Source organism: Hibiscus syriacus, unplaced genomic scaffold (genome assembly GCF_006381635.1).
Source record: "Hibiscus syriacus cultivar Baekdansim isolate YM2019G1 unplaced genomic scaffold, ASM638163v2 tig00110831_pilon, whole genome shotgun sequence".
Taxonomy (NCBI): Eukaryota; Viridiplantae; Streptophyta; class Magnoliopsida; order Malvales; family Malvaceae; genus Hibiscus; species Hibiscus syriacus.
The window spans coordinates 4154262-4168179 of record NW_024062882.1 but is presented as its reverse complement, the minus strand read 5'-3'; the positions used below and the strand labels follow the sequence as shown (position 1 = coordinate 4168179).

The 13918-nt window shown below is 33.5% G+C and overlaps 1 protein-coding gene across 1 annotated transcript; it reads right to left on the bottom strand.

The window, feature by feature from the left end:
• Positions 1 to 998: 998 nt before the first annotated feature.
• LOC120142738 (serine/arginine-rich splicing factor SC35-like) lies at positions 999 to 4506 on the bottom strand. Its single transcript, XM_039157248.1, has 8 exons — positions 4372 to 4506; positions 4189 to 4267; positions 4026 to 4105; positions 3824 to 3890; positions 3523 to 3594; positions 2839 to 3045; positions 2552 to 2738; positions 999 to 2429 (listed from the first exon to the last, which is right to left on the bottom strand). Exons 1-8 carry the CDS (start codon positions 4445 to 4447, stop codon positions 2424 to 2426), a joined length of 774 nt encoding a protein of 257 aa, XP_039013179.1. The 5' UTR covers positions 4448 to 4506; the 3' UTR covers positions 999 to 2423.
• Positions 4507 to 13918: the final 9412 nt, after the last annotated feature.

Here is a 13918-nt window from a genome sequence, read left to right as displayed (position 1 = left end):
TAAAATAATCTATCATTGAACAAGTGATTAAAAAAGTTCAATGTCTAAAGTTCAGTGAGTAAATTGAAAAAATTAAAGTACAATGAATGAAATAGGAAAGAGAATAAAATTTAGTGAGTAAGCCGTAATTTATCTTACTTTTTTCCTTCAGAGTAAAGATGCATTAATAATTTTAGGGATAATATCATATCGGATAAAGTTTTTGATTAATTCAATCTGATCAAAAAATATATATTCTCTGTCTGATCTGATAAAAAATATATCATCCACCTGATTCCGACTTGACCTAAAATTTTAGAATATAACTCCAATCCAATCGAACCTAATAAAACTTAAAAAAATATATAAAAGAAATATTATAACAATTATCTATAAATTTTTTAAAAAAATGATGCTCCCTCCATCCCACTAAAATTGTCCTTTTTCAAAAATCAAAATCTTTAAACTTTACCATAATTATTTTATATATTTTTTAAAAAAATTCTATAAATGTATATATATATATATATATTCCAAAACTATTTAATTGAAGATTTTTAAAAAATATATTTATCCTATTTTTATTAATAATAGATTTTAAATAATAACGAATCAAAGTAAAAAAATGAACAAAAAAAGTCAACAATAAACTGATTTAATGGGATAGAGACTTAAAGAGAATGCCAAGTCGGGTCAATCTTTTCACCCTTCATATAAACCCAACACTACTTAACCTCACTCCAAAAAAAAATTTAATCCAACCCAAATCAAACCCAAAGGTGTTTCTAAAAAATTCAACCCTATCAAATTAAATCAAGTCAAAATCCATTGATTTGAGATTAAATTGTAATCCCTAAATAATCCTTCTTGATAGTACAAAGTATTTACAAAGTAATATATATTAAGATTATCATCCCTAAATAAATTTTTAACAGTATAAAGTATCTACCAAGTAATACAGGTTCAAAAAAGATTTAACCTATTGACAACACAGACGTATTTGATCGAACCCGGATTCTCTAAAAAGAAATAATATTTCTTTTTACCAAGACCACAAATACTACAACAGATTAGCAAACAGCGATCTGTTTTAGAGAACAATCAGTACTATAACAGTTGCAAACGATTTTTTTTTTTGAATAGAAAAGATGGGCAAAGCCTATTAGCTGGTTACAAACTTAGCATAAGGGGGCACCTGATATCACGGTCAACTCTTGGTCTGATGGCGTCAAGCATGAACGTACGCATCTGATAATCTTTGTGGAAATCAAGCTTGGCCATTCCGTCAGCCACCATGTTCTCCTCTCGAGGGATCCAAATAACGATTTTTTTTTTTCATTTTGGGACAGATAAAACGAAAACGACAGATAAATAGTATAAAACTGACATGACCCCAAAGAAATCGTTGCCTTCGAGCAGACCAACAGGAAAGCTAGGCAAACGCTAAGTCCATAATCAATGTTACTCGAACAGCCGCAACAGCCTGCTACAGGTTTTTTGTTGGTAGCCTACGGTTAAACACGACGACCCATGTGTACCATACAACAAACTAGAATAACCACCACCACCACCACCACTTCACAGCTACAGTCATGGCCAGCTTCTCTACATCTCAAAAATATTAGGGTACAATTAAACATAACGGAATATGCAAATGCAACAGTTACAGAGGGGCACAAAAAGGTTATTTCCTTGGATGACTGTAGCTGCAAGGTTCAGATCAACACAGTGTACATTCTCTACTAGAATCAGCATCAGGTCTCATGCATAGCATTCAACTAAACCTCTGTGCTGATTTTCGAAAGGAGTAAATCCGGGGGATAGCCCCAGGGGATAGCCGAAAGGGAAAAACAAACACCTGAATGATGCAGAGGCATTCTAAAAATCAAAACTTAATACTACAGGTCTCACCGAGTATCATATCAGTTTAAAAAATACTTAACAGATTGTCCCTGCAATCAGCATACACCAGCATCACAATCACGATCACTCATCTACAGACATAAACAGCATCAACAGCCACAACATCAACATCATGTCCATTTTCTCAGGCCACTCTTTTCCCGAACATTGCTATAAAACCCAACAGATGGTTTGAGATGAATCAGCATTCATAGAATATAGAAAACACAATAACTAGAAAGAAAGAGAAGACCAGGAACATTTCAATAAAGTGGTTCCATGAGATTAGTTTGGGAAACAAGAAGAAAAAATAACAAGCTTACATCACAAACTCTTTGGTCGATACTGAAACACCAAGCTCGAAACTACATAAGTTTAGATACCTAGACACTGCTGCTTAGGTAATGGAGAAAGAAGGTTCAGGACAATTAAAAACATAAAAGTCCTACCAATGCTGTGAAACACATGTGAATGTCCACAAGACTAGCAAGATAGCAACAAGAAATATGCTATTTAAAGTCTCGAGTAATCCATCCGTAAGATCATTCCTACAAAATTCAAATGCAAAAGTAAACGGTAAAATATTAGAACTGCTTGCATAGGTAATTTAACTAAAAAAGATTAAACAAAGAAGGGGGAGGGGGAAAATAAATTAGAGAGTGAAACTCACATCAACATCAGAGTTCCGAGGAGATGGGCTACGGGAATCAGCAAGACGGCCCCTTGGTGAAACACTTCGAGGACTTGGAGATCCTCTGCCACGGCTGCGTCTGTCAGGACTTTCAACCCTGGGATAAGATGCCTTGCGTGGGTAAAGACTCTTCCGAGGACTAGGGCTGCGGCGAGCAGGTGAAGCACTGAAATAAAAGGGTATCATCACAAAGATGAAGCATAAAATAATTGAAAATTAAAAGAAAATGGACATTCTGACATGAGAGAAAAGTAAAAAATATAAACCTCATTGATCGACTGCCACTCCGTCGATCATCATCATAGCGCCCTCTTCCTTGTCCTTTAGAATAGTCAGGACTTGCACTCCGGCTCCTGCTTCGACGCCGATAGTCTCTGTCTTTCCCACGATATCGATCACGTTCATACCGGTCAGAACTCCTACTACGACTTCTTTTACTATAATCCCTGTCTCTGTAATAATCATCCCGATGCCTTACGATATTGAATTGAATGCATATCAGATGAGATGATTAGAGATAAGCTCATAAACAAATATAATTAATCCCCATATTTTTTGGCTATTAAAACAAGCTTAAAAGCATCACATATACAAACCAAGCAAGCTTCCCCTCTTTAACTCAAATCTGACAAAAGTTAAATTAGAAATTTCAAGATGTATATTGGTAAAAAAAACCCAGTTTGTCCAGACATTCAATTTAGGAACAAGCAGATAAATATTGACTTAATTTATTAGTTTAGAACAACCGACACCTAATACAATCAAGTTCATGCTACATAATCAAGACTGCATCGTTCATAAGAAAAAAGTATAACATCATCCTTTCTAAAAAACAGCCATAATTTATCATAAAAGAAAATGCAATACAGTACAAAAATGCAAAAATCAAAAGTCTTCTAAGAAGTAAGAAGGGGAAAAAGATTTGGGTGGGGGGGTGGTAAATGGCTTACCTTCTGCGAGGGCTGCGACTTCTCGACCTGTATCTTGACCTTGAAACTGGTTCAATAACCTTTCCTTTATGACTGAAAAAGAAATAGTACATCAGAGACCTTAATACTGAAACTACTAGAAATATTAAACACATGTGAGATAAGGAGCTAAATTGATAAGTTAAAAAAAATTGCACCACAACATTTACACTAAATAAATTACCACGCTGCATATATCTTTTCCACATAAAGCTCACAATCTGTTCAGGTGTAAAAGCAATTGAATAATAATCCAACAAAAACGAGCACACACACAACTTACATCCTCTCTGCATTAGGCCCATATTTTGCAAACTGAACTGTTATCTCCCGACCATCAACGACTCTCCCTACAAGATGACAGAAAATTTCATATACTGCAACCAGTTATCTACAAAATCAAGTCAATTTCGCAATCAATAGGAAACTTTTTCGCAAAAAAAAAAAAAAATCTCGTGTGATGCTAGGAGATGAAGATTGGTTACCATCGAGCCTATCCACAGCTTTCTGAGCCTCGTCAGCATATTTATATCGCACAAATGCAAAGCCTCGAGAATCGCCAGTCCTATCATAATAAAAATTATTCTCTTACAGATTTCCAACAACAACAAAAGATAATAAAGTTTTATCAATAGGAAGATCAATAACCTTCGATCTTTGGGGATGAAGATGTCAACGACTTTCCCGTACTTGTCGAACAACGGAAACAAATCATCAGCGGTGGTTCCTGAACAAATTCAAAACCAAAATAAAAGATTCTTTAGCAGATAGTATAATCAAACTCTCGGCAAAGAAGAAATCAACGGGGAAGCCATGGAAAGAGAAGCTTACGGAAGGTGATGTTGAGGATGAGAAGAGAGTAGGTGTCGGAGATATCGGGAGGGCCTGACCTTCCAAAGTGAGACATTTGTTTCGCAGAAGGGAAAAAAAACAGAGAAAAAGAGATCGATGATAAAAAGGTTAGGTTTTTAGGGTTAGGGTTTTATTTATGGATGTCAAAATCCACAAAACAAAATTGATTAATTACAAATTATTTGAAAAATAAATAAAAAGGTTTCCAGAATGGTCCGATTCTGGATTATTTATAGGGCATTTGAACCTGCGTTAATTACGACTCTGCCACTCGGTTGGTTTGACATTTTTTTCTCAAAGAGTATTCTAGAGCTTATTATTATTGTTGTTATTTTAGGGGTGATTTGTTTGATGATATTAGAATGTTATAGTACTTAACATATTATTAGAAATATTATATTATTTTGTTTAGATTTGTTCAGTAAGAATATAAGATATTTGGTTGAAAAAATATAAAATATAAAAATTGTATGTCTTACTAAATTTGTCTTTAAGATATATATATTTAAAAATAATAATTTTTCAATATTAAAATAAAAATATTTACATGAAAGTTAATTTAAAACTCTCTATCTGTCCTATTAAATGCATCTCTTTAATTTTTAAAATTATTTTATTCAAAATGTTTGAAAAGTCACAAACAACAATATTTATATTTCATTTTTTTTACTTTATACAACTCACTCTTTTACATTTATCAAAATAAATTTGTTAAATCTAAAATTCACAATTTAACTTTTTCTCCCAACCCTAAATTTTTTAGTCGTTTGCTCTTTTTTTCTTCTTTGGTTGTAGACGGCGACACCAATCTTAATGTTGGTTGTCTCTGTTAGTATTTTTTTCATCTAATTTCTTATATTATATATTTTTTCCTTTGTTATGTTAATTTTTTAATAACTCTATCTTTATAATACATTTTACTATGTTTTTATAACACATTTTCTCTATCTTTTGGTACGTCTTAGATCCTTTTGTCGTTGTTTTTATTTATCTTTTTTTTCAGGGTTGGATTTGACATCGCCACGACTGATCAAGATGACACTTATTTGTTATCATGTTGATTTTCCATGCTTTGGACCCTCAGATTGATTTAGATACACGATTTGCATTTGTTGATAGTTTTTTCACATCGCTCGACTTTGATTTACGGTTTGTTAGTGATCTTTCAGTAGCTTCATTCCCTTTTGTTTTTTCGTTTACCGATACTGTTAGATTTGTTCGTATCTATATTTTGTTCGAGTTTTTAGGTTATGTTTTTAACCTTTTCCTTCTTTAATATTTGTGTGATCTAAGTGGCTAGTTTTTTGTGTCAATGGTTATAGAAAAATGTCTTAATTATATTTTAATTTATGCTTACAATTTTACTTGTAAACCTTCATTGCAATTCTGAATATTTCATATTTTTAATAAAATTAGCGGCTTTCTATAAAAAAAATGGTCAAATCTATCTCTTAAAATTATGTGCATAGTCAGTATAAGACACAAATTATGAGACGGATGGAGTATAATTTTTTTATTTTTTATTTTTATATATTTTAATAAAATATTTACACAAATAACTTAATATATATTTTTTTATTTTTAATTATTTATTTCTTTGAAAATACAGAAACATATTTACACTAATATAATTATGCGTTTATTTTTAGGTATTAAGATATTAGGAGATATACATACTTATACTAGTGTAAATATGCGCTTATTTTTTGGTACCAAGATTTTTGACAGGTGTACACATTTACACATGTGTAAGTATGTGTTTATTTTTAGGTACCATATTGAGAGGTATGCATACTTACACAGATGTAAGTATGTGTTTATTTTTAGGTACCAAGATATTGAGAGATGTACATATTTACACCGGTGTAAATATGTATTAATTGCTACATTTTTTTATTTATGCTACATGTATGAGTTGTAGAACTTAATATCATATCAAATTATATGATAAAATTAATAAAAAATAATATAAAAATCTTCTATGAAAATTAATCTTAAAAAATAAAGGTATTAAGTATTAAAAATCCTAAACTATTAAAAAAGAAATAAAATAGATTTAAAAATCTTAAAGTAACAACTCATATATTATTTTAGGGGTATTATTGTCTAAAATAGGAGGAAATTGTCTAATACCTAAGAAAATAGAGGGAATGACATTCTTGATAAAAGATTAAAAAATTGTTACTATTGGGAATATTTCATTACTCCTGGGAAGGAATGCTCTTGAACCAAACATGAGTATGTGATTCATAAAAAGATCATTACCCAAATAATAATATTTTCTGTGAACCAAATGCCCCCTAAAAGTTTCTTAACGTAGTTAGCAATTTATAGAATAAATGGTTAAAAGTTTTTAGCTAATACATTTTTTAGGTTGAAAATTTAGTATATATTAAGAGTAAAATTTTTATTTTTCCTTTTTCTATGTAGGAATTATTTAAAAATATTTTTTTAATGTAAATTGTCAATGTATATGAAATCATCGTATAATACCCCAATCCCGTATACCTATCCGAATACGAGTTAGAGATGTCACGTTAACCATTCAAAACATTTCCTGTAACACCCCAACCCGTACTCGACCCGGATACGAATGTGAGGTGTCACATTGACTTTTCAAAACTTTGACTCTTACAAAATCATGAAAATCTAAACTTTCAATAAAATAAAATTAGTTAAGTTACATAAGTTTGACCAAAATAATACAAAATAAATCAGAGCATATGTAATTCACAACTTTGTCTACATGACAACACACTTGATACAACAAAATACATACTTTGCGAATTACTTCTGATCTGATCTGCTGGTAGAGGTATGTTGTCTTTGCAACTCCTAATTCTGACACTCCTGCTTTTTGGTACCTACGTGTGAAACACTCATAGCTAAGTCATAGACTTAATGAGGCAGAATATAAACATGCAATAATGAATTCATGAAACATTCGATCCTATAATTCTAACATGAAATTACAATCTCCATATATTTACTCAACCATAACATACATAATCATGGAATGCACAAATGATATATATCATCTTATAAGGAGTTTAATTCAATTTATCTTTTGTGTGCCCATGTACATTACTGAGATCCTAAGGTACATGAGTACATTGAGGTTGTGCACATATGCTGTCACCACAACTCGTATAAATTCCCACTAGGGGCACATAGAATTTGTTCCGAAGGACCACATATATGTCCCGAAGGACCACATAGATGTCCCGAATTACTACTCCTTAAGGATCACATATATATATTCCAAAGGACTAAATATGTGTCCCAAATGACCAAATATGTGTCCCAAAGGACAAAATATGTATTCAAAATGATTATATATATATATATATATCCCGAAGGACCACATAGAACCCTCGAATCTTGGCATACCAATTATACAAACAGTTCTCATATCATATATCATGGGCTTAAATATTAATGTGTTCCATATATTCATATATCTTTTATCATTTCTCATGTAACCACATCTCATACTTCACATGTACATATATAATCATTTATCTTATAACATATAGCTTAGATTTGTTCTCTTATGTTCGCATACATCATATATCATATTGTATTAAAGCATGTGTAAGTTATGCATGTACTTATTATAATCATAACATATGCATACACATGAATACGAAATCATGAAATCAAATATAGAAAATAAACTTATCACAAGTCTTATTTCCATAAAACAACATCTATACTAACTATGATGTACTCACCTTAGCCTCCCTTAACCCAAATCCACTTCTATGACTTTATCTTTCTCTTGATCTTTTCTAACTCTTCGATCGTTCCAGAACTTGCTTATGCTCGATATCTACACAATCATACATTTGATATAAATATCAGAATTCTAATTATTATAATCTGATCCTTAATAACTCAAGCTAAAAGAAAGGCTTAATACAATTTTCCACTTTGAATAGTATTGATACCCAAGGTATGGTATCGATACTTCCCTAAATATTGTATCGATACCGAGTCTGGGTATCGATACCCTTTCCCGATTATGGAATCCTTATTTCAAAATGGTATCGATACATGCCTTATGATATCGGTGCTCTTGGTATCGATACTACCCTTTAGGTATCGATACCCCTTGCTTAATTTGTCCAATTTTAGCTTATGGTATCGATACTTATTCATATAGTATCGATACCCTCTCTCAAATTTTGACCCTTATCTCTTGGAAGTATCGATACCGGATGAACAGTACCGATACCTCATGCCCAAAATTCATATTTTTAGCTCAAAAATTCACCCATACTTACATATACCTTCCATTTTGAACTCCTTTCATACTACTAAACTTAACTTAACTCAACTTACTTAACCTAACTCAACTTACTTAACCTATCATATATTCATATAACTCATCTTCAATATTTCATCTTCAATATTTCATCCTAAATCTTGAAACCAAGAATCCTACAAATTTTCCAACATACTCCAAATTCAATTCTAACACTTCATACTTCTTAATTTAGCTGATGACAAGTCAATTTTAGTCTTAAACTTTACTTACTAACTCTCTTCCAAGATTTCACTTATAAACCTCTCATCTTTAATCCTTCATAACTCCTTCATCTTTTGGTTTTAGGACAACTTAAGCTTTCCTTAAGCTTAAGTATCATCTAAGGAACATAAACCAAACTTAAATTCAATGGATAATAAACTAGCAAACAACTTACCTTTGCTTTTTGGTATCTCACGGCTGGAAGAGGAGGAATAAGAAGAGTTCTTTGGATATTTCTTTTCCCTTTTCTTTCAAATCTCCACATGTATATATCTTAACCCATACCCATTTTTAATTCATTCATTCAAATGACCATTTTGCCCTTCCAATCATCCTTTTTTGATATTCAGTCCTACATAAAATTTTCCATATAAGTCCCTGAACTTTTCAATTTATCTACGTTAGTCAATAAATTCTAAAATTTTACAATTTGATCACTAACCAAGTGTTTAGGATATTACAAATCTCCCCCTTAAGAAAATTTGTCCTCGAATTTTCACTGTATAAAGAGATGGGGGTACTGATTTCTCATGTCCTCTTCACGCTCCCACGCTGCTTCTTCTATCTTGTGATTCCTCCATAACACCTTGACCAATGGAATAGTTTTGTTTCGTAATTGTTTCACCTCATGAGCCAATTTTTGTACCGGTTCTTCCTCATAGGTTAGGTTAGGCTGAACTTCTATCTCTTCTAGTGTAACAATATGGGAGATATCATATATATACCTCCGATGCATGGAAACATGGAAAACATCATGAATTTGCTCTATTTCTGGTGGCAAAGCCAATTGGTATGCCACTGGTCCTACTCTCTTAACGATCTCATCGGGTCCAATAAACCGAGTACTAAGTTTTTCTTTTCACCCAAACCTCAACACTTTCTTCCAATGAGACACCTTTAGGAATACTTTATCTCCAACTTGAAACTCAATCTCTTTCCTCTTAATATCAACATGCGATTTCTGTCTATCAGCTGCCGCTTTAAGATTGTTCTGAATCACTTGAACTTTTTCTTCCACTTTCTTAATCAATTCAGGACCCAAAACTTCTCAATCCTTAAGCTTGTACCAATTCAAGGGTGTACGAAACTTTCTCCCATATAAAGCCTCATAAGGAGCCATTTTGATGTTTGATTGGTAACTATTGTTATAAGTAAATTCAACAAGTGGCAAGTATTTTTCCCACGATCCCTTGAACTCTATTACACATGTTCTCAAGATATATTCCAAAATTTGGATAGTCCTCTCGGACTTTCCATCTGTCTGAGGATGAAACGATGTGCTAAAGTTTAATCGAGTTCCTAATGCTCCATGTAAAGTTTCCAAAATATCGATGTAAATCTAGGATATTAGTCAGAAACAATTGAAACAGGTACACCATACAATCGAATAATCTCTCTGATGTACATTTCAACATACTTATCCATAGAGAAATCAATTCTTACATGAATAAAATGGGCTGACTTAGTTAATCGATCAACGATTATCCAAATTGAATCTCTTTTGTTTGGAGTCAAGGGTAACCCCGTCACAAAATCCATTGTCACATTCTCCCATTTCCATTGAGGAATAGATATTGGTTGCAATAGTCCTGATGAAACCTGATGCTCAGCTTTGACTTACTGGTAAGTTAAACACTTGGACACAAATTCCGTAATACTTATTTTCATTCTCGGCAACCAATACTGACTCTTGAGATCCATAACATTTTGTTTCCACCCGGGTGCCTCGTCAATGGGCTACAATAAGCTTCTGTTAACAGTTCATTTTCCAATTCCTCATCATCAGAAATTACCAATCTCCCTCAATAATATAGATTCCCATAAGACTTAATCTCGTAATCTTTAATCTCTCAATTCTTTACTTGTCGCAACCTCTTCAAATACCCCTCATCTTTGGTTTGCAATTCTTTAATTCGATCCAACGATGTTGGTTTAAGCTTTAATTCCACACATATTACACCCTCCCCATCTAATGACAACCTAGCATCTAGAGCTCGTAAGGCTGCAAACATTTTTTAACTTAAGGCATCCGCTACCACATTTGCTTTTCCATGATGGAAATCGATTACCACATCATAATCCTTTAGAAATTCAATTCATCTTCTTTGTCTTAAATTTAACTCTTTCTATGTCATCAGATACTTTAAGCTCTTATGATATGTGTATAAGTAATAATGTTCACCATATAATTAGTGACGCCAAATCTTAAGAGTGAACACTACTGTAGCCAACTCCAAGTCATGCGTTGGATAGTTCTTTTCATGTGGTTTCAATTGTCTAGAAGCATAGGCCATCACTTTTCCTTCTTGTATCAGTACACATCCCAAGTCGTTATGGGACGCATCACTGTAAACCACATAGTTTTTGCCAGACTCAGGTTAAACTAAGATTGGAGCTTCTATCAACATTTTCTTTAACATTTCAAAACTTTCTTGGCATTCAGGAGTCCAAGGAAATTTTACATATTTTCTCATCAACCTAGTTAAGGGTAAAGCTATCACCGAAAAGTTATTAATAAACCTTCGATAATAACCTGCTAGCCCTAGAAAACTTCGAACTTCTGACACATTCTTTAGAACTTCCCATTCTAAAATGGCTTTTATCTTTTGGGGATCAACTTGAATTCCTTCTGCAGAAATTACATGTCCAAGGAATGTCACTTCATTCAACCAGAACTCACATTTAGATAATTTTGCATATAGCTTCTTATCTCATAAAATCTGTAAAATTATCTTCAGATATGTATTATGCTCTTCTTTCGACTTTGAATACACTAATATATCTTCAATGAATACCACTATGAACTGGTCCAGATAGGGTTGAAATATTCTATTCATCAGGTTCATAAAAGCAGCAGGTGCATTCATAACCCCAAATGGCATAACAATGAACTCATAGTGACCATATCTCGTTCTAAAAGCCGTTTTCGAAATATATTTCTCCTGAATCTTTAATTGATGATATCCAAATCGCAAATCAATCTTAGAGAAAACTGAAGCTCCCTTCAACTGATCAAATAAATCATCAATTCTAGGGATGGGATACTTATTCTTGATAGTCACCTTGTTGAGTTGCCTATAATCAATGCAGAGACGCATTGAACCATCTTTCTTTTTGACAAACAACACTGGAGCTCCCCAGGGCGATACAATTGGTCTAACAAAACCTTTATCCAGCAATTCTTGTAATTGAATCTTTAACTCATGCTACTCTTTCGGAGTAATTCTAAGGGGCCATTGCAATAGCCTCTTTTCCAGACATTACTTCAATATGAAATTCCACTTCTCTGTCCAGAGGTAAACATTGCAACTCTGCAGGAAAGACATCAGGGAACTCTATGACTATGGGAATCTCTTTTAACCCTTTATCCTTAATTTTAATGTCCATCACATTAGCAATGAAACCCTGACATCCTTGTAACAATAATTTCTTTGTCAACATCATAGATATTACATTTGCCAATAGATTCCATCATTTAGTGAACACTATAATTTCCAATCCTTTTGAACTGATCAACGTTACTTTCTTCAGTCTACAATCGACATTAGCATGATAATGATATAACCAGTCCATTCCCAATATCACTTCAAATTCCTCAAAGGGTAATTCCATCAGATTAGCAAGGAATTCAATTCCCTGAATTCGTATGAGACACCCTCGACACACTCTATTTACCCGAGCACTGTGCCTTAATGGATTTGTCACTATCACATCACTACTAGTGGCTTCTAATTGAATTCTCAATTCTCTTACCAATTTACTACTAATGTATGAATATGTAGAACCCATATCAATCAATACATAAAACACGCTTATTATACAATTGAAAAATACCTGCAATAATCTTCGGGTCATCTCAATCGTAATTAGTCTTTAGATTATAAACCCGAGCAGTTGAGCGTATCTTCTGTTGAGTAGAGGATTCAGGCTGACTACTTCCTCTACCTCTTCCCCTTCCTTTCTAAGACATCAAAGTAGATCGCTCTGACAGTGTAGACTCTCCACCCATCATTGGACAATCCCGGATAAAATGCCTGGTGTCCCCACATCTGAAACAAGCTCCAGAAATCATTCTACATACCCCATGATGATTTTTTCCACAATGTTGACACTGTCTAGCTTGACCTTGGTTAGATCATCCATTTCCAGATCCTACAGATTGAGTTTGTCTTGCTCTCATTGGATTTGATCCTCTTGTAGAGGATGCAACTGACTCATATCTCGCCTGGGGTAGAGAACCAGCATCTCTGCCCCTTTTTGATGGTGCAGAACTTGAAGAAACACATGTTCTTTTTTACGTCTGGGCTCTTTGATCTCCAAACCTTTCATTTTGAGCTCTTTCAAGAGCTTTAGCATGATTAACTACTTCTTGGAATGAGGAAAGATTCAACAGAACCAACATCTCTTTCAATCGAGGATGCAAGCCCTCCACAAACCACTCACAAGCATTATTCTCTGTCAGAATAAGTTCGACGGCAAAACGACTTAACTTGCTGCACTCATACTCATATTTATACACCGTGCGATTCCATTACTTTATATTCATAAACTTTTGCTTCATCTTTCGGATAAACTGATCTCCTATATACTTGTTCTTGAATTCCTCTAAAAATAAGGACCAGGTCACTTGATCACTTATCATCCTCAGGGTGACATTTGTCCACCATATTCTTGCTTACCCTCGGAGCAAGGAGACCACTCCATCTAGTTTCTCCACATCAGAGCAGTGGAGTCCATATAATATTATCTTCACATCATTGAACCAAAGGTCCGCAACAACAGGACCTTCCTCGGCTTCACCCTTGAACTCAGGAGCTCCTAGTCTTTTCAACTCTTTTGCTACATTCATTCTCTGAGTTGAAGAAGTAGGAGGTTGGAAACACGTCAAGATATCGTCCAACGTTCTAAAGAAAACATCTTGATCTTGTACAAACACTCCAGAAGGTGCACGTTCTTTATCTTGCCTAGCCAGGGTAGGTGAATTACTATTCTCAG